This window comes from Panthera onca, chromosome C1, assembly GCF_046562875.1.
Source record: "Panthera onca isolate mPanOnc1 chromosome C1, mPanOnc1 haplotype 2, whole genome shotgun sequence".
Classification (NCBI taxonomy): Eukaryota; Metazoa; Chordata; class Mammalia; order Carnivora; family Felidae; genus Panthera; species Panthera onca.
The window spans coordinates 191,181,981-191,203,793 of NC_138346.1; the positions used below are offsets into that span (position 1 = coordinate 191,181,981).

General features: G+C 40.5%; 1 protein-coding gene across 30 annotated transcripts in view; it reads right to left on the reverse strand.

The window, feature by feature from the left end:
* The window catches only part of MACF1 (microtubule actin crosslinking factor 1), a 330,331-nt gene that overhangs the window by 105,902 nt on the left and 202,616 nt on the right, over positions 1 to 21,813 (reverse strand). For 23 of the 30 annotated variants that reach the window (XM_060623642.3, XM_060623631.3, XM_060623628.3 and 20 more), the window contains 10 exons: positions 21,056 to 21,208; positions 20,662 to 20,750; positions 18,444 to 18,579; positions 9,292 to 14,739; positions 8,301 to 8,450; positions 6,604 to 6,819; positions 6,367 to 6,516; positions 4,182 to 4,415; positions 1,798 to 1,947; positions 538 to 771 (listed from right to left, as the gene is read on the reverse strand). In XM_060623642.3, the coding sequence (XP_060479625.3) occupies positions 538 to 771; positions 1,798 to 1,947; positions 4,182 to 4,415; positions 6,367 to 6,516; positions 6,604 to 6,819; positions 8,301 to 8,450; positions 9,292 to 14,739; positions 18,444 to 18,579; positions 20,662 to 20,750; positions 21,056 to 21,208 (6,960 nt within the window). The remainder of the gene's footprint in view (positions 1 to 537; positions 772 to 1,797; positions 1,948 to 4,181; positions 4,416 to 6,366; positions 6,517 to 6,603; positions 6,820 to 8,300; positions 8,451 to 9,291; positions 14,740 to 18,443; positions 18,580 to 20,661; positions 20,751 to 21,055; positions 21,209 to 21,813) is intronic. The other 7 variants (XM_060623645.3, XM_060623647.3, XM_060623648.3 and 4 more) reach the window with 1 other exon arrangement.

Consider the following 21,813-nt stretch of genomic DNA (forward strand, 5'->3'; position numbering starts at 1 on the left):
CTCATGTTTGAAATATGCCATTTGCTCTTTCTTCCTCAGTGTACTACCCTTCTTCACTAAGTTCTTTCCAACATTTTTCAATTGGAGGACTGAGTACACAGATAGCAAAAAAAATGTTTCTCTGGGGGGTGGGGTAGGTGATATGAACTTCCTACCAACTATACTTGACTTAAAGTCCTTCAGGATGATTCTTATATAAATAAATCTTGACTGGGGTGCCTGGGTCAGGATCTCACAGTTCATGAATTCGAGCCCCACACTGGGCTCCATGCTGTCAGTGAGGAGCCTGCTTGGGATTCTCTCTCTCTCTGCTCTCCCAAGCTCTCACTCTCTCTCTCAAAACAAATAAATAAACTGTAAATACACACACACATACATACATATATGACTCACAGACCAACTCCAAAGTAACCCCTTTTCATAATTCTGTTCTCTGTAAGGCAATGAGTTTCCCCTCATTATATACCTTTTACTTATTTGCCAGGTACCAAAGTTTTCATTTTTGAAAAATACCAAGTATCAAAGCAGTCTGGTTACCTTTTCAGTCTCCTGCTGTACGGCTGAAGTCACCACTTCTTCCAGCTCCTTCTGGGCCACCCGTGTCCGTTCCTGGAGAGCCTCATACTGTTCCTTAGCCTGATGAAGCTTCTCCCGAAGAGCTGTCAACTCATGGGGGCTCAGCTTGGCCTGGTTCTCTTCCAGGAACCCTTCGATGTCTTTGACAACACTGGCAAATGAGGTGGCCCGATTCTGAATATCGTCCTGTAAATCCTTAACACACGAACACAGGGATGGTAGAGACTTCAGTGTTACTTCTTCTACGATTGCTAACAGTGCGAAGATGGAATGGCTAGCATGACACAGACCTGCATCAGATGTGTGTCCCTCACTATAATCTGCTTTAAGGTTTAGGTCTAAGCCAATGCAAATAATTTCTAAGATTTTTTTACTTAATAAATTTTCTAATATTTATTAGAAATATTAAATATTAAATTAAATATTAAATATTTCTAATATTTAATTTTCTAAGCAAAATTTAAATTTCTAAGCAAACATTTGATGAAGACAAAAGAGGAGACTCCCCACAAACATGATGTTTATTTTGCAATGAGTTATCTTCAAAGAGATCATTCTTCTATAAACAGGAGTTGACAGTAGGATTCCAGCTGAATCAAGGCTTGGTTTCTCCCTTATACTTCCTTGGTTATCACTTCTTCTCCTTCTTCTTTTTTTAAAGTAATCTCTATTAGCCAACGTGGGCTTGAACTCACTACCGCAAAATCAAGAGTCACATGCTCTACCAACCGAGCCAGCCAGGTGCCCCATCACTCCTTATCCTTAATGTGGCCTTCGAGGCCCAGCAGGATGTGGATCCTGCCTCCCATCATTCACTAATCTTCCTTTTGCTCATTGCAGTCCAACCAAACTAGCTTCCTTTCAGTTCTTGAATACATTGTACTTGGCATAGTTTCCTCCTCCTTCCATGCCTCTGTGCGTTAACTCCTATATACCCTTTGCTTCTCAGTTTAAGTGACACTTTTTCAAACTAATCTTTTCTGACATCCTAGACAAGATTGGGTCTGGCTGTTATATATTCTTGTGTAACTTTTCCTTTATCCATATCATAGTTAATAACTACACGCTCGTTTTTATGATGATCTGTGTAATGTCTGTCTCTCCCATGAGACTGTAAGTTTCAGGAGAACAGGGAGGTTTACCATTATGTTGCCTGGTACATAGCAGGCCTTTATAAATATCTGTTGAAGGAATGAGAAGAATGAATTAACTCATACTGACCTTTAAGTCACTCTGGTTCTTCTGCAAAGCGGAGAGATCCTGCTGGGTGGCTCTACCTTGGTGGCCTGCCAATGTGCTTTCTGCCTGTCCTAGCCAGTTGCAAAGATCGTCCAGTTTCTGGTAACAGGTATTTTGTTGTTTCTGCAGGGTCTAATTAAAATGCAAAGGGGCCAAGAGATAATTAATAATTCTCATTTTTACAAATAGAAGATAACTCCCTGAAATATGGAACAGGAATGTTATATCTTAAGGATGGAAAAGTTGGTGAGAGACTAGAACAGGAAAAAGCACAGAAGTCATATTCTGAAAGCTCCCCTCATTTGGACAGTCTGTTGATCCAGGTCAATAGTTTGGATAATTTCAGGTGAGAATGCTCCCAGGTTTTGGTTGGGAGTTCCTTTGCCAGACTGCAGTTATCTGGATTATCCCTGGAAATGGAGAACAGAGAGTCCAGATGCTTCAAATTCATATTCATATTATGGTGATAATAGTAAATTAGTGGTTTTAATCAATTCCTCCACCAGAACTGGAAGATATGCTACATACAAAGTTAAAATATGGAAAATTAAAAGGACTGGATCAGGAAGAAAAAAAATCAAGGAACTGGATAATTCATAAGCTAACTGAGCTTCTTAATAATTGAGCTGACTTTATAAATTAAATGTCTCACGGATGTAGACACCCATTAAATGGAATGATTACATGCCTGGCATGAGGGGCTTGGCTATTATGAGAAGAAAACTGCCCAAGAATAGCAACTTTCTCAGTCCTTTAGGTATCTACACTGATATCAAAGAGAAAAGCCAGGCCCCGGGGGAGGGAGGGAATATGTTTCTGTGCCTGATCCTTTCTCCAGATCTCATCTTGGCTGCATGACACTGAAGCACCTAATTGAGCCATTGAGCATGATGTGTTCTCCTGACCATCCTTCTGGAACCATTTTCCACCAATTTCTACCTTCTGATGGTGTTTTAGTCACCTGCACTTACAAACAGGTGCCCAAATTGGCCCTCTCTCCCCCTCTTTAGGACAAATAGAAGGGCTCTGGAAGAGAACTCCTAAGAGCTCTTCAGCTGTAAAACGGGATCTTCATGGGTTAGGATGGGTGCAGACTGAATCTGAAAAAAGCAAAGCAAACAAGTTAACACACGGACATACACATGCATTCAGGGCAAATATAGAGAGAAGCAGAGCATTTCTGACAATAACAAGGTTAATAAACATTGTGGAATCAATTATGTGCTCAGAGAGAATGTTCACATGCAGTTCTACCACCTGCTGCAGCTCTGCGGTCTATCCTGGATCCGGGCTATATCTTAAAGTGGCTCAGACCAATACTATTTCGTTAATTATCCACAAACTACACCATGCTATATAAGTTCCCAAGTGAGGATGTGGCAAATTTTCAGATTTGGAAAGTAACCTAAAGGGTTTCATTAGTATTTTATTTCAATTTCAATGCAGTTGGAGCAGGTAAGCCGTAATGGGGGACATACGGAACTGACCAACCTAATTTCCTCTAGGCCTAACTCAAAAGCTCAATTCGACTTTGCACGATATTTAATAAAGGCGACCCTGAGACAGATTGCTGGTGATAATGACATTCTAATAGCATCTTGCTGAATTCCAACTTACTTTTCAAACAGCAAAAATGGCATAAGCATCATTTTTGGTATTTTTAGGTTATGATGTCACCATTAATGCAATTATGTTGAGTTCTGCAAGAGGGTTATGTGTGGTAGGATGGTTTGTTTTCAAAATGTAACATCCTTGATTCTACACACTGTTTTCCATAATTGAATGAGCACTAGGCATTACAGTGTGAAGAAAGGTGCTAGAAAATAATAATTCTTTTTAAAGTGCTAAAAAGTTAATCTGATTCTGATAAAAATTTCTTTGTCAGCTGTTTGAAGGTGGTCAAGGAATACTACTGTCAATCATTTGAAAAGCCCCAGAATAAAACTCATTTCAAAACCATTCTTCTCAAGAGCTCAGAGTACCTAAATGTTCCTAATGGCCCTCAAAAGACTCCTGGGGGAGAAAGGAGGAGAAACTAGGGCTGGAGATTGAACTTCCATTTGAAAGTCAGAAACAATGAGGCACAGTGAGGGTAGAGTCTCACTAAAAAGAAAATACTTGCACATGCATACACAGGTAAACACATGTATTCTCTCACACGCACACATAAAACCAAAAACATGGCAAGAAAAACAGCCAGAATAGCTGCCTCCTAGACCAGAACCAAACTGGCCTGGAGGATGTGAAATTTCAAAATTGGCAAACGCAGGCTCCTAGAATTATGACGGATGGAGTCTGGCCAGAAATCTCAAAGACAGAGGATACCCCAAAAGACAAAATGAGCCCAGCCGCTGGTTCAGTCTGACCTTGACCTGGACTGCCTGCTCCATTTGTTGAAAACGGCCCTGCAAGGCATCCATCTGAGCTGTGGCCTGCTCCGCAAGGTCTTGGAAGGACCTCTGCAGTTCATTCAGAAGCCTCAGCATCTGTCGGTTCTGCTGAGGGGATAAGTCCTGGGCATGCTCCGAGATAAAGAACTGAATATCAAAAGCAAGAGCATCCAGCTGAGATTTCCTGTCAGCCATAGGCTGCTTCAAATCCTAAGAAAGGAAATGAAAGAAATAAAGTAAATAAAAATAAAACTTCTAATTCTCTATCAAAGTAGAATCTGTTGGTTTTAATCAGAGTCAACATTAAAGAGAGGTTAATTTAATAATCAATACTGATAATTTCTAGGGCCAAACCAGCATAGGAAATCTCTCTCACTTCTGCTCTCTCCAAACTCCTTATATCTTACAATTAGGTTTCCTTTACTGGACTTTGATTTCCAAATGCAGTAAGCTTTTAATTATTCATGTTAATATAATTATACTACTGTTCATCCCAGGTATCTAGAGACAACATTTTTTTTTTTTAATGTTTGGAGAATAGATCATGAATTTCGGGTCTGAGATAGATCTAATTGTATTTTCTTAGATTCAAACATCTATTTGTATTTGTCCAGCAGTGAGTTACCGGGAGACCAGAAGTGAGAAAGTACTCAATTTGTCTGTGGTTCACTAAACCATGATTTTGACAGTAAACGATGTTGCTTATACATTTTAAAAAGTGTAAAAGACTACAGCGAGACCTTCTTATATAACAGTTCCATTGCTTCCTTAAAGCACTAAAACCTGCCTAAACACTAGCATTTATCTGTTTTCAGGCAATTAAAAGCATGCAAAATTTCCACAAACATTTAGTGATCATCAGCCGTGTAATACTGCAATAAAGACAATGAAGATATCTACACTTTGAAACTGAGTGTAGTCAGCAGTCCTGCAGAGCAGGCGGAAAGGACTTCTGGGTTATTTATCATTAAGCTAAGGATCTTTCTTCACCTGTGACAAATGGATTTGGGAAACTGTCATTAGGAAAACAAGACTTAGACCATGTTTGTCTTCCCATAAAGGCATGCATTAAGTTATAACTAGGGGAGGAAGCCAGTGCATGAGACACTCTGTGTATTTATACCATATACTATGTCACAGGATTTTTTTTCACTCTTTTTTTTTTAATACTCCTGTTAGTGAACAGAGCAAGTCTGCAACTCACTCCCCTAATGATATATTTGGATAAAAGGGTATAAACAAAGATGGCAGGTCAATTCTTGCAAGACAAAAAGGGATGGGGTTGGAAACAAGAAGCCTGACCATGGATAAACTCTTAGGACTGGGGAAAAGGAACAAAAGGAGGGGATATCTTTAGTTCTGCTCTGACTTTAGAAATAATTTAAGGAGTGTGCTATCCATAGCAGAGGGAGGGTAAACCACTGTGAGTAATATCTGATATCATCTTGAGTATAACCAAAACAAAGAACAATGTTGGGAGGAAAAAAAACCAAAACACCTCAGTTCTTGTATATCTCAGTCTTTACCTTTCTCTCACTGACCTATAAAAAGAATCAGTTAATTTAAAGCTTAACAAGAAGAAAAGCATCAGTCTAGATCAGGGGTTGGCAATCAACAGCCCCCAGGCTAAATATGTCTGCCATCTGTTTTTGTAAATAAAGTTTTATTGTAACACATCCATGACCATTCATTTACGTACTGTCTACAGCTGCTTTCGTGTTTCAACAGCAAAAGTGAATGGCTGCTACAGAAAAGGTCCATTTGTATAAGACCAGCAAGGCCTAAAATATTTATTATCTGGCCCTTTTGTTTGCCAAGCCATGCTCTCAACCATGGATCAACAATTCTCCTGAAATTAGTGTGTGTAAAATTAGAAACAAGGGATGGGTACTAGACGCTCAGTTATCAAGACAAGATGAAGTTGATAATCACAGACCATTCTGTAGACTCTCCCTCACAGAATAGCTGAAAGGAGAAATAACCATAATGCCTGAGGTTCCAAAGGTATGAGAACCTAAAAGACTAAACACAACAGACTATTTCTAAAATGGAAAACCAGTCTTTCGTAGATAGATAGATACTCGTTTGCCTGGCAGAAAAATAAAATTGACACAATTCAAAGGACAACTAAAACATGCTTGAGAATGGGTGGACAGTCTACCTCATACCGCTGGAGACAGTGATTCAGGCTGTCCGCATTGGTGTCATCGTTATATTCTTTGCTGTTCAGAATAAGATTGGTATTGCCAACCCAGTCTCTCAGATCTTGAAGTCTGCCGTCTAGCTGTTCACGCTGACTTAACACTTTAGTCTAAGAAATAAATGTCAAATTAGACTATAAAAATCTTTGAGCCATCCCAGACGTTGTGAGCCTTTGTGAATAAAAACAAGAAGCTACCTTCTGGACTTCCATAGCACTCTGGAGGTGGAATAGTCTGGAACTCCAGGTGTCACTCACAGAGCTGAGGGACTTTTGGAGATTCTTGGCATCCTTCTCTAGAGCCTTCAACAGTTGAGCAGGAACTTCTTGAGGCTGGCTGATGATAATCTGATTTACACGCTCTAGTTGCTGATGCACCAAGGTGGACAGATCCTTTAGCTCACTGTCTAATACCTGAGGGGATAAAGTGAGTTACCTCCAAAATTAAGGCTGGAACTCTTACTATTTAGGAATCAACTGTGGACATAGTTTTCTGTCACTTATGCCTGCACATGCTTTACAGCTTAGAAAAAGGTTTTATGTACATTCATTTGTTTGATTCCCACAATCACTAATTCTTGAGGTAGGCAGAGCAGATATTATTATCCCATATTTAGAGAAGAGATGCCTCAGCACTTGAAAATGTTATTTTTTTATTTTACTTTATTTTATTTTAGTCCAAGATCACCCAGCTGATAAGCAATGGACTCAGGACTTGGATTCAGGTTTCCTGACTCAGTGTAGTACACCTTCTGCTACAAGATGATGCCTCTTCAAGAGTGTCATTAGCCTCATATAAGGTGACACAAAATAAGTCTAATGAGGGGCACCCGGGTGGCTCAGTCAGTTAAGTACCGACTTCGGCTCAGGTCATGATCTCAGTTTGTGAGTTTGAGCCCCGCGTCAGGCTCTGTGCTGACAGCTCAGAGCCTGAAGCCTGCTTCAGATTCTGTTTCCTTCTCTCTCCCTGTCCTTTCCCCTGCTCCTGCTCTGTTTCTCTCTCAAAAATAAACAAACAAACAAGACAAATGAAAGAAGGACTCTTCCACTCCAAATTCCAAGGGGGCAGAACCAAAAAATATAAAATATCCCAACCCAGCCTTCCCACTCAGCCAGTCTACAATATTCTGATCCTCAGCAAAAAAGCCAGAAATAAGCTGTGGAGAAGCTTAGTGGTTCTGGGCACTGTCCTCACCTGCTCTTCAGCCACCCTATGCAAGACCATACTCTGGATATTGAGAGAACTGCTCAGCTTCTACAGTCTGTCCTTGTTGTGACTCCAATCCTATGGCAAGTCTTAACCTCCAGGTTTCCCCATCTCAAAACTGTCTAATTATGTCCTCAGGAATCTCATGCCATCAGTTATTACTTCTCTCCCCTAACGAGTTCTCCTTTTCTATTGGTTCTTTCTCTTGGCCCCCAAATCCACTCAAAACATTCCTCTTTCAGCGTACACCCTCCAGCTAGTGCCCTACCTCTCTCCTCACCTGCACTACCAAACTTCTGGAAAGAACGATTTACATTAATTGCTCCCACCTTCCAACCTCCCATTTGTTCTCATGGCAACCTTGTTTATATCCTGCGATCTTACACTGTTCTTATCAAGGTCATCAATGACTCTCTGGCACTAAATCTCCCTTTCAGTCCTCACTGTACTTAGTCCCCCTCCTGTATTTCCTCCTTCCGTAACTCCTCCCTCGAGTCTCTTCTGCTTTGGTTTCTGGGAGACCAGTGTTTCCTGGTGTTCTCCAGAGATCTCCAGTTCTACTTTTTCAATCTTTTTTTTTTTTTTTTTTTGTCCTTTAAATGGTTAGTATTTTTGAACATGTTTTTCCTCCTGAAGAGTCTCTATTTTCCCAAGCTGGTGGGCCTGGGGGAAGTCTCTGGGAACCCACCTTGGCCTGACACAGCAGATCCTGTAGCTCTGCCAGGTTTAGGTCCAGAGGTTGAATCTGTTTGGTCCTCATTTCAATGTCTCGTAATAGAGACAGATAAGATACCAGCTTCTCATCATGTTCTAGGCAGAGTTGCCGGTTAAATACATTCTGTGGAACCAAAAAGAAAACTCACTCAGATCTGACATCCTCCTTTAAATATGCTTTTAAAAGTAGTTTGGGTCTTACCAGTAGACAAAATAGAATTTTTACTACACATAGGGTGGGATGAAATAAAACATGTTGCCTTCAACTGTCAGACAAAAGAGTGATTTTATTAATTTCTTTGGGGAGGAGAGACTCATAGTTATCAATATAGCATCATTTTAGTGAAACTTCCAAAAGCTATTCTGATTTCAGATAACATTGCTCCAATATTTCATATTAGTTCCAACGTTGGTTTCTAAATTAAAACCCTTACGATTTTCGGAAAGACATGCTGCCTATTTTTGAACAGCTATATAACAAACAGATGATGATAAATTAAGTTATACCTTACAGAATCATCTAGTCCCCTGAAGCTGTATGCATGCACACAATTATACATATGTAAACTCAATATCCAGTCAAGAGTTTTAGCATTAAATTAGTTATATCTAAAATACACACACACACACACACACACACACACACACACACACACACACACACACAGGGGTGCCTGGGTGGTTCAACTGCTTAAGCATCCAACTCTTGGTTTCGGCTCTGGACATCATCTCACGGTTCGTGGATTCAAGCCCTGCATCGGGCTCTGGGCTGATGGCATGGAGCCTGCTTGGGATTCTCTGTCTCTCCCTCTCTCTGCCCCTCCCCTGCTCACTTGCTCTCTCTCTCAAAATAAATAAACTTTTTTTTAAATAAAATAAAATAAAATAAAATAAAATAAAATAAAATAAAATAAAATAAAATAAAATAAAATACATATATACAAACACACCATTGGCAAACTTACTTTAGTTGCTCGGAAGGGCTCTGGGTTTACACCTTCATGTCCCTTTCCCCCAGGTGTAGTCGTGAAAGCAGTCTGTTCACCGCCAGGGCTTTCTGTGAGCTCTTCTTGTGGGGTCCTCTCATCCATCTTCATTGTAGGGTATATGAGCGGCACTGGATTTTCTTCACTGGTCTCTGCAATAATTGGACTAATGGCGGCATCTTGTTGCCCTGTCCTCTCTTTTTGAGACACATCTTTGAAGAGTTTCTCTGGAAGAAGGGACACTAAGACTCTGGGATTGCCCTGAGTCACTATGCCCTCAAAAGATGCTGCCTCTACATCTGTAACTGTAGGGCTGGACATTTCTAGAAATTTCTCTCCAGTTATTTCCTGAGTTGTTACTATTTTAGATGCAAGAATTCCACAGATTTCATTATCACTTTTGCTGTCTTGATGATAAAAGTCCTTTTTGTCTGAGACTTCCAGATAGCTGACTTCTTTTGGGTCTACTCTAGAAACTGTACTTTCTTCCAGTTTAAGAGTTCTTGTTGAGTCAGAAGGTACTTCTTGGTATGATCTTTCTTTATATCCATTAGATGAGCGAATCAGATCTTTGGTTTCTTTGGTTTTAAAAGTAACACAGGAATCTTGGTAATCATTGGTCTCTGGTCTGATGGTTCCCTGGAGAGGCTTGTTTGTTTCAGAAATTTGGAATCTGCCTGCAACTTGGGTCTTTCCAACTAATTCCTGATAGTGTAATCCTTTAGGTCCTGGGGTCATAGAAGAGAATGGTTCACTCTGGGCCCCACAAGTAATTTGAGAAAAATTTTCTTCTGCTTTTAAAGTTAGGCAGAGGTTTAAATTTTTTACTTCTCCTTCACTAACTTGATTGGGTTTGAAGAATGTTAAAGCATCCTGATTTACAGAAATTCCTTTGGGTATCATTTGGGAAGAGTTTTCATCTTTACAAATAATAGAAAATCCCAGCTCTCTACCAGCTTCTTTTTCACTAATGGCTATTTCCACAGGTAGATTCTCTATGGTGGATCCCTGGTCAGCTGTAACAATGGTTTCTTGATTCAACTTTTCTTTGGAAAGAACTGGTTTGTGTGTTTCAACACTTTCTTCTAGATTCATCTCCCTCTCCTTCCTCTTACTTTTCTCTCTGGTATTCATTGATTTCTGCATAACCTGCTCACTCAGCAATCTGCCTGAAGTTTCATAATCTGATTCCTGTACTTCTGAAATAATTCTTTCTTGGTTTTCCCTTATCTCTTTAGAATCTGGACCTGATGTAGACCATTTCATATGGGAAGTAATTTCTATTTGGGCTCCTACTGTTTCCTGCTCTTCATTTGTGTTTTTTCCCACATCATTACTAGCCACCTCTTTGAATTTAAAATCATGAGCTTCTGAGCGAGAGAGTGTCGCTGAACCTTGGCCCAACAATGTACCTTTATGATCGCCAGGACTTATGATACCGACAGATTCTTCAGCATCTGGAGAAACTCTCTTTTTATCTTGATCCTTGCACTCCATTTCCTGTAATGAAATTTCCATGCTCTTTTTGGCCTGCCCCCCATCAGAAACTCTTGTCTGAACCTTTCCTTGTACAGTCTGACTTGCAATCTGAAATAATTTCTCACTTGCTCCTTTACCACAACTCATTCCAGCAGTCTGATTACATACAACTAACATTTCCTTTCTTAGAAATTCCTTCTCTATTTCACGTACTTCAATCCCATCTTGCTTCTCAATCTGAGCCCCGTGATTGCAGGACTCTAAAGGATCTACCTGGATCATAGCTGCCAGTTCAGGACTGATCAATCTTTTCTCAACAGCTTCCTTTAAAGTCACTCTCTGATCATTAAATATGTCAACAATTCCTCCATTTAACACCTGATGAGATGCAATAATTTTAACCATGTTTTCATCCACTAATTTCTGTTCTAAGGCTGATGCCAATGTCAGTCTTTTTCCTGTGGCAGTATCTATGATCCCCCCAGTATTTGCTTGAGCTTCCAAAACCTTCAGTGTAGATACAAAGTCCACTTTTCCAAGCTGAGTTGCTTGAGACAATGTAAGCACTTTGTCACTTGCTCCATCTTTAATGTCTGAGAAGGGAATTACTTCTAGATATCTCTGTCCAGATTCAATATCAATCTTACATTTCTTTACTAATTCTGAATAGGGAACAATTCTGTAATTCTCAGGATCTACAATCCCATGCATCATTCCTGAAGACAATATTGCTTCATTAGTTAACAGTCCTTCTTTTTCAGCTTCTGCCAAGGCCAATCTCTGGCCAGAAATGTGACCTACAAAGCTTCCAGGCAAAGCCTGAATTTCTTGGATTTCTCTTTTCAAGTCTGGGTTAACAAGTTCTAATTTTATGGCTTCAGAAAGGGAAATAGTTTCCTTGGTTTCAGGATGAAAAAAGCGATGGAGGCTTAAGTTCTCAACTTTTCTGAGTTGCTTGGCTAAATCTTCATCAATGATGCCATGTTCAAAGGCATTATCAACAGAAAGTCTCATCCCAGATGTATGGTGAATGATACCTCCATCCGCCACCTGCTTGGTCAACAACTGAACAGCCTCCTCTCTCTCCAGAAGTCCTCTGTCAATGGACTGCATGACTGTTAAAGGAGCTTTGCTCTCAGGGTCTAGAATTCCAGTTGTTTCCATTTGTAAGCTAATAAATCTCTCCCTGACTGTTTTCTCAGCATCTCTGCCTTTGGAAGCTTTCTCCAGATTTATAAGCTCTGTCTCATCAGCACTGTCCACCAAGCCAAGATTTGAGGCCAAAGTTACTGAAACTTTTTTGCTTCGTTTCAGGTCAACAATGCCACCAGTCACCACCTGCCCCTCTAAAATTCTCAAGGCTGTTTGTGTGTCAAGAAGTCCCATTGCAACTGCTTCCCTCACAGAGCACAGTGTGTGGCTACGGGGGTCTAAGACTCCACTTATAGCTTTGTCCGCCCTGAGGACATTATGTAATAGTTTCTCATCCATCAGACCTTCATTGATGACTTCTTCAGTAGTCAAAGACTCGCAGGTCTGAGAGTCAAAGAAGCCACGAAACATGTTCAGCTTTCCCATTAGTTTGACGGCAGTGTGGCTGGGCACAATACCTTGGGCTATTGCCTCATTTAATAAGAGCTTCTGACCTGTTTGTCCGTGAATGATACCACCATCTAGTAATTGTGCAGATAACGTATTTAAGGTAGCTTCCGGGAGCAATTCTGAAGGATGACCGCATGGCAGAGAGGTTTCATGACCATGATCTTCTGCATCTGTTTTTTCTAATGTCATCGTACTACCGCCTGCAATGTTGTGTCCTTCTGGATTATGTTTATGGTCATCCCTACCCAAAAATGTTTTATTTAAGGTTTTCTGTTTATCTAGAGTATGAATATTCATGTCATCTTCAGACTTTAGCTCTGATTCTAAGTCTAGAGTTTTCTTTATCTGAAATTGTGGCTTTTTGCTTTGGGGTTTTAGGAGTAGCCTCCCAGTTTCACCTGGAATTTCAGTTTCAAGTGTGTTTGCTTGTTCTGTCTGACACAGAAAGGAAGCCTTTCTGGAATTCTGCCATTCTTCCTTCGGTGTCTCGACAGAGAAAGGCTCTTTGCCTACCGCCAAGGTCACAGCTTCAGCTTCCTCAGTGGGTACTGTAAGGAGAAATCTCCTGCTAACATTTTCTCTGGTAGACATTCCTGCTAGTTCTTCCTTTTTGGTACCTAGCAATTGTCCTTTTAACTCTGATTGGACTTTATCTAGGACCATCAAAGAATCAACATTTGGATTTCTCACTTTTTGTTCCCCCACAAACAGGTCCCTTTCAGAGTTCTCTACTGAGGAACCTTCAGTTTCCATTGTGGTCCTTTTGCCTTTTGCTTCATTGCAAACTGCCTGAGTGGGATAGTCTTTGTTCTGAGAAGAAATCTGGAGCTCACGTGGCTTCACACTCAGTCCATCAGAGAACGTTTCTGTGGTTTTGACATTCACCAATTCTTGTAATCCCTTGGGACTTTCTAGTCTCTGATGCCCAATTTCAAACACTTCTGGAGGACTTGCTTGATATTCTCCTCTTGCTGTCAGTGTCTCTAACAGCTCGTCATCTACCAGGAGCAGCCTCTGTCCATCCTGCACGTTAATATAGCTGTGAGTCATCAGCTGAAACAACAGCTTCTCACCATGGCTTACTACGCCCTCAGTTTGGCACCTGCTGTGTGGTAGACCTACTGCTCCAGGATTAATGTTCAATTTGGTTCGTTCTGAATAATCTGCTAATTGCATGTGGGGCATCACATCAGGTATGCAAACGGATTTTAAGTTATTGACAAGATCTTTGTCCAACATACCATCTTCTACTGCTTTTCTCCAGGACCAAACCTCTGTGCTTGCTGGCAGAAACAGAGCTTTAATATGTTGTCGGCCACTAAGAATTTTGTGAGCTAGTTCAGTAGACACAATACCTTGTTCCAGGGCATCTGTGATTGGGAGGATCTCTCCAGATTCAGGCCACAGCAACCCCATGAATGACCAAAGGGACTCCAGAATCACAAGAGCAATCTTAGCAGCTACTAGATCATTGCTCACTGCTTCATCTATTGTCAGCCTATGCCCAGTGATGGTGTCTATGATACCTCCTGTCTGAAGCTGCCTTATGAGAATAGCACAGGCCATATCTTGGTCAATCAAATTATGTCTTACAGCCTCTTCTACAGTAAGTCTGTGTCCTGTTCTTGGATCTACTATGCCACCAGCAAAAAGCTGAGCTTCCAGCAGCCGGACAGTGACCTGCCTATCTATTAGGCCTTCCTGAACTGCACGAAAAACACTAACCTTCCGGCCTGATTTTAGGCTCACCATTCCCCCTGCCAGTTGTTTGACGGGGAGCAGTTTCAACCCTGATTCCTGGTGGACAATACATCTCTGCGTCAGATCTAGCAAACTGATTTTCTCAGCTGTGTTGGGGTCTATCAAATTCTTGGATGATTTCAAGTAAGACTCTAACACTGAGTGAAGCCTTGCAGAAATAAGGCCTTGGTGAAAAGCCTCCTCTAGGTTGACGCAGCCCTCGTTAGGAGGGAAACTGAAACCTCCAGTTGCCAGGTGAGCTTCCAACACTTTTAGTCCAATTCTCTCACTGATTATTTTCTTTTCAATTGCTTCCACCACGGAAGGAAGGCCTTTGCTCTCAGTAAGCCTGCTTATTAAGGACAGGGCATCCTGTAGCTCCCACAGCTGCTGGTACACCTGGGGATTAATGAGGTTTCTGGCTAGACCCTCTTCCAGAGAGAGCTTTTCACTGGTCTCAGGGGCAATGAGGCCAGACATGATAACCTGGGATTCCAGAAGCACAAGGCCTGTGTCTTGGTCAATGAGGCCCTTTTGCATGGCTTTGAAGATGGGAAATATCTCCACTGTGCCTAGGTCAATCACCCCAGCAACAGCTCTGCAGCCCTAAAAGGAAAACGAAAAAGAAAACTGAATCAGAGAAGCATGCCTGGTGAAAGCATTCCTTCAAAGAACTATAGTCTATCAAATTCTGACCACAAGAAAAACCCAGCCTGGAATGAGCCCCAATGTGTAGGAAACACTGAAGCCTGGCACCGTTAATACTAAAAAAGAGTTTTTCTAAACTGCAGAATGTTGAACGTGGCTGGAAGTTCACAGATTACTTGACAGATGCTGGCATTAAGCATATCTGAGTGACAAGCTCTACAAAGTAGCAAGCGGTGAAGGTGAAAGGTCAGCTCTAAGACTAAATCACCACAAAGGTTCTTCCAGAAATCTACCAGTTCCTCAAAAGTGAAAAGTCAACCCTATAAAACAGCTTCTCAGTGTTGTAACCTGTGCAGAAGATCCTGAAGTAGGATGTCTCTGCCAATGAGTTCGGCAGGACCAATCCACAGGATTAGAAGAGTCAAGCAGCCCAATGGCCACATGACATGTGTGCAGCTCTGTAAACAGCCCAACGTGTACCACTCAAGCAGCTGTTCCACAACTGGGGCAGTCTCATGCAGTGGCCACTGTAAGTATCTCCCAAGGCAATGGCTCTTGGTTAAATTAGTTCTGGGAATCAGAAGTAGCAAGTCAAGGAAGGAACAGACTGGGGACCTTTGCCTCTAACCACTAGGAACTTTTCTTCTGGTCCAGGCTAAAATGGGTAGTACAGCCTCCAAGATACACCTACAATTTGTTGGGCACTTAATATATTTATTGAGCACTGATATTTACTTCTCACAACAATCCTATGAAAACAGTTATTTTAATCTTTAGTTTCCAGATGAGAAAATGAGGCACAGCAAAGTTATTAAGTAACTTGTCCAAGATCACAAAACAAGTGAGATTCAGAGTCAAATCAAGGCCTGACTCTAAGTCTCATGCTATTAAATTGCCTCCTCTATCAGACCCAGAAGAGCATGAAGGAAAGGCACAGTAGACTGCATCACACTCAGGAGTTAGGTCCTACGTCCAGTAAAGCAAGAAAATCTACACACTGCCAAAATTACCCTTCCCAAAAAGCCTAAAAATGGCTCCTTCCTGTTTGAAAGCCTTTTATCACAGAATGATGGTATTCAGAAATTTAATCGTTTAACAGGTGCCTGGGTGGTTCAGTCAGTTAAGCGTCCAAGTCTTGATTTCAGCTCAGGTCATGATCTCATGGTTCATGAGATCAAACCCTGTGTCAGGCTCCACGCTCCAACATGGAGACTGCTTGGGATACTCTCTCTGCCCCGCCCCTGCTCATGCTTGCTCTGTCTCAAAATAATTAAACTTAAAAAAATAAAAAAGATTAAATCATTCAAGTGTTTTGTCACTTACTTTTATTACTTTCAACTTTCTACCTCTTCTTGTTTATGTTCATTATCTTTGTTTCCTAGAGATGATTTTGTCTGCCCCCTTCAGTCAGTATTACTTTCTGATCCTCGTTTAACTCTTGAACTAATCCATGGAGGATTTATCCATGGAGGATGTTGTTGAAGCAACTGCCAATCACTTCTCTGCCTCCTAAATAATGCATTCCATTCTGTCTCAGGGAGAGTAAACTCTGTAAGAGCAGGTATCTGCCCATTCAGTATCTAAGAACAGTACTGGCAGTTCAAGAAACATTTGTTGAATTAATGAATAAATTGGTAACCAGTAAGGAAATCCTTAAAATCTTTAAACTACTTGCCCCCAGATTTTAAAGGCATGCACTGAGAATTTCAAATTCAATTAGTTGCACAGTATAAGAGACAAAGAATGGAGAGCAAATGAGGGAACACATTTGGTTCACATCCCTAATCTCACTGTATTTATTCAAATAATGGACTAACACATAGAATTCTCACCACTACTTAAAATATTATGTGTTGTTCCCCATCCTCCTTCTGTGTTCTGACGCAAATGTATATTATATGCATTTACCAGGTATTTGTTCTGTAGAGACTGAAGGGAAAATCGCACTAGCATAGGACTCTTTGAGATACATGAAAAATTCCTTTTATAAAATCCACGTAAAGACTGTTCAGAAGCAGACAAGATGACAAAGGAAAAAATTCTTTTGAGAACTTCTAATTTCTTCTGTGAGATTCCTCAAATACTGATATTGAAGAAAAACCTGGAGTCTAGCCAATTGCTAGACAAAGAGAAAAGACTACAGGCTGTTCCTTCCAATACTCTCAGGATTGAAGGACAGGCAAGAAGCACCGAGCCGGGCAATAATCCAGAGAAATCCAGTTCAGCCCCACCAAACAAGGGCATTCTGACCTAAACAAGCAGAGAAAGACAGACGGAGAGGAGGAAAGGAAACGTAAAAGGCTTCTACTTACCAGAGTCGCAGCACGCCTTGGGCAGATAGAGAGAGAGCCTTACGGAGCAGCTCAGCCGCATCGCACACACAGTGTAAGCTTGGGGTTAGCGTCCAGCATGCGACTGTTTGTTTTTTTGTAAAAAAGAACCCCAAACAGGTCGTCCTCTTTTTCCCTTTTGTGCATTTGTGCTTAAACTCCAAAGGGTTAGTGAAACTTGTAAGCAAGGATGTCAGTTAATCAGAACAATACTTCACATGAAACACACAAACAGTAACAGGGGACACATCATGCTCAATGTAGTGGTGCTCAGCAGCTTGTCTTTCTTTCTTTTCCCCCCCTTTTTTAACCTTTCAAAATGAGAACTGGGTGTTCTCAGCAAGCAATTGTTAAAACTTTTCACATACTCCCTTATATGGTGAAGCAATAAGCCATTAGAAGTGGGCTACCTTACATAAGGATGCTAAACCAGCATATTCTTTCTGGAAAACTACTCTCAAACAAATCATAGCTGGTTCTGTCTTGTGATCTTTATAACTCTAGCTCCTGATGCACCAATTTCATACCCAAGGACCAGAGTCAAAGCATGTTTTGTCTGAATATCATTTTGAGCATCATCGAGACCAAATCTGACAACCACATGAGCTTAAATTTTGACCTGCCCCACATAATTTGGCCATTGCTTCACAACATAGGAAATAAGCAGGCAAACACATATATATCCCAGAGACACATGTATATAATATGGTAAGTTTACATATACACACAAAAATCCAGGAAGAACTCAGGACAACCAGCAGGAACTTGACAATTTTCCTATGGTCTGGGAAGGGAACATGAGTGGGAACTGGTAAAGATGTCACACTATGGAATGACCATGGGTGAGGGGAACCAGCGTCTCAGTCAGTACAACCAATCCACCAGTTTGCTTGGAAAATGAACATTTCTCACTTATTTAGTAGCCATGAAAAAAAATATGGAGGAAGAAGGACATGGCTTTTTCTTCCCAATATTCAGAACTTCTGGCTGTCAACTTTTGAATGACAACGCCATGAAGGAGTAATCTTGCTGCCCTGTGATCAGATATAAGATTTATATTCTCTTCAATTGCGGTCTGCCATAAAATGGCAGAAACAGAAACTGTAAATCAGGTCTACAGCGTTGGCCATAAGTGCCTTCTAGTGTTCTTGACTGACCAATACATCATGGAACCCCAGTAAAGAAACACAAGACAAATGGCTGCTATGGTGAGGTTAAAAATTAAGTCACATTGGTCATGGAAAGCTAGTGAACATGATTCTCAATCAGCAAAGCTGCTTTCATACCATTCAAAAGGTACCTTTCCTATTTGGAGAGAGAAACTAAATGTACCTTTTGTTCTGTCTGTTGGGCCAACTGGCTCTGAAGTTGCTGAAGCTGGTTTGCTGAACCATCACAAAGGTCATGGTAAGCCTTATTTAGGGCATTTAATTGTTCAGATATTTGTTCCTTCTCTTTTTCTGAGAGCCTAGAAGATGAAACATTGAAGCTCTTTTAGGGAAAAACGTTCTCTTCTAAAAATAAAATATTTTAAACAGACAAAAGAGAAAATAACCTCTCATTTACCTATTACCCAACTATCCACCTTTGCCAAGTTTTAGTACCGTACCAGATTTACTTTAGATCTTTTTCATGGAAATAAGACATTACGGATACATTCAAAGTCCCATGTACATTTGTCACCAACCCTGTTCTTTTACCTTTCTCCCTAGAGGTAATCACAATCTTGGATTTGGTGAATTTTGCAACTACCCATCAATTTATTGAGATTTCCTAAGCCCTCCTTAACTCTCCCACTTTTTTCTTAATCTATCATTCCTCCCTACGATCTTCAGTATCTTCTTTTTGTAGTCCAGACCCCACAGTCCATAGTCTCTATTAGCTCCCCGTTATTAGCCTTGCACTCTGTCCTTGCTAATCTGATGAAACTCCTGCCCCAGATCAATAGAATCACTGGACTTCTCTGCTCCTGCCTGCAGGCTAAGTATATCCTGTGTGTGTGTGTGTGTGTGTGTGTGTGTGTGTGTGTGTGTGTGTGTCTCGGGGTGGGGGGAGGGAGGAGACCCTATGGAGGAGATCCTACTAGTTTCCAGCCTCTAGTGAACCTGAGAGCTTCCTGACAACCTTCTTGGAGGCCCCAGTCAATCCCAATTCCTTTGCCCTGTGATGGAGCTATCTTCACAGCAAACAACCTTTCAGTCTATTTCAAAAGGAATTGCAGACCACTGGGCACGAATTCACTCACCTTCTGGCTTCACTCCTTACATATTTACCTCCATCCACACCTTTCCTAATCTCCTTTTCCTCAACCCTCATAGGAAAAGCTGTCTTGACTCTGGTCTAGGGTTGTACTTTCTACCCACTGATAAATTGTGTCCTCTCCTATAACTCTGGGACCCCTCTCCTGTTATTATTCAATCTCTTTCTCCCTTTTGGTCCTTGAGACTCAGTCCATAAACATAGCTAAGTTCCTCTGATCTTTTAAGAAGAGGTCTTTCTTGATTGTATATTCTACTCTAATTATTTACTGTATTATTCCTGCCCTTTCCTATGGCTAAGCTTCTTGAAAGAGTAGTCTAATTTTGCTATCACTAACTTCCTCACCTCATGTACTCCCCGTCATACTGAATCTGACATCATGCCTCAACTTTTCATCAGTCATCAAAAACTTCCAACTTGCCAAATTCAAGAGAAACATCTCAGTCTCAGTCTTTCTTGACCTCTGACCACTTTCTCCTTTTTGGAACACTATTCTCTCATAGGTTCTAAAGTATCACTCATAATATTCCCTCTATTTCTATAAGGCTTCCTTTACAGGCTGACAAGTACCAAGACGCCCTTGAACCCTTGTAAACTAATCCATTCATGGTTTCTACTATGCTGATGACTCAGATCTGCATCACTTTAGACTTCTCTCATTAATTCTAAATTTACATACACACCTCCCCATTGGACAACTTTAGTGGAACTATGTAAGGCATAAATTAACATATGAGGTACCTTCTAATACATTCTAAGTATTTCCACTCTTATGTCCTGTGGGCTCTTCAGGTTCATAATGTCTAAGAATAAAGCTGCCTTCTCCCTCAATCCACACCTTCTCGTGTATTCCCTATCTTGGTTAGTGTCATCACCATACATTCAGAGACCTAAGCCAGAAACCTAGAAGTTATATCTGACAATCTTCATTCGTCACCAAACGCTGTAAGTTCATCATCCTTAATAACTTTTGAATTCTTGCCCTTCTCCACCCTCAACATTTCTCGCCTATATTATCACAACAGCCTCTTTACTGGTCTCGGGCCTCCACTTTGTGAATGTATTCTCTGTAAAACTGTTCTAGAAATCTTCATCAACAAAATCTAATCATATAGAAGAGACTCCTCCCCATAGTCAACAAGGTAAAATGCAAACTCTTCAGCGTGAACAATGAGGCTCTTCATAATCTGGCTCTTGCAGCCCTAAATTCTCCAGTCTCCCTGTGACCTTGAGTTTTAGCCAAGTAGATTCAGTCCCCTACATGTGCCAACATTTCTCATTTAATACTCACTTATGACCATGCTTGGCCAAGAAGATCTGTGAGGTTTTAATGGCCTCAGAGACTTGTTCCCTCTTGGTTGTCAGTTCCTCTGCCAGAACCTAGGTGGTAGAAACAAAGAGTATAGCCTCAGAACCCAATAGATCAAAGAATCAAAATTATTTGAAATAACTCTTTAAAAATCCTAGGGAAAAACCTAGCTTAGGTCAGATTTTTATTACCAATAAGCTATATAAAGTTGATTAAGAAGGTAAAGTATAAATAGGATGACTTCTTAAATTTCTTTAAGTTAGGCAGTTAACATTTATTGAGAATATCATTCCTGTGATGGCCCATATGTGATTTGTTTTATTCCATCTAACGCATTCTTACATGTTATTAAGAGACAGATGGCTCTTCTACTCACCTGCTGTTCTAAAATAGCTTTTTCAATGTCCGTTGATTCTTTGGTCTGGGATGAGGTAGCTTTGCTTTGTGTGTTCCTTGCTAGGGTAGACACCCAGCCCAAAAGTTCTTTAACCTTCTCCACATGCTCCTGCTTTTCCTCTTCTACAACTTTCTAGAACAGGAATTAGAAAATCAGTATCTTGGTCAATGTCTTATTAAACTGGCCTGACTTCTGATTTCCTAAAATAGAGACACAAAAGTTACCTAAATCAGTAGGAAGCTAAAATAACCCCAAGATAAATATAATTTACCCAGCCTAGAACATTGTTCATAGGTGCTTAACTGTGTGATACTAGTAGCCAAATTCAACATATCTAGGTTAGCACCTTTCTAAAAAAGAACAATTTTTTTAACATAACGTATTCAATAATTATTTACTGATATTTAAATATCCTTTAAATATAGCATCTTTTTTTCATGATTCTTAGATTTACAGGTAAAGAGAATGAAGTCTACAGAGATTAAGTGAGATAGTTATGACATAAAGGAAGTTTTTTGCTAATTCGCATAGGCAAAAATTGGTATGAGTTAGTATTTCCAAAGCGTTTCTTTTATAAAAGTGAGCAACATACAGAAACTTATTTTGCAAAGACGTAGATTTTTATAAGATTATATACTCATTACAACAAATTCACATAATCTGAAGTGCATAACATATATCCCTTTAATCTCATTCCCCAGAATTTTGGTGTCCACCTGGCCCTTGAACAACACAGT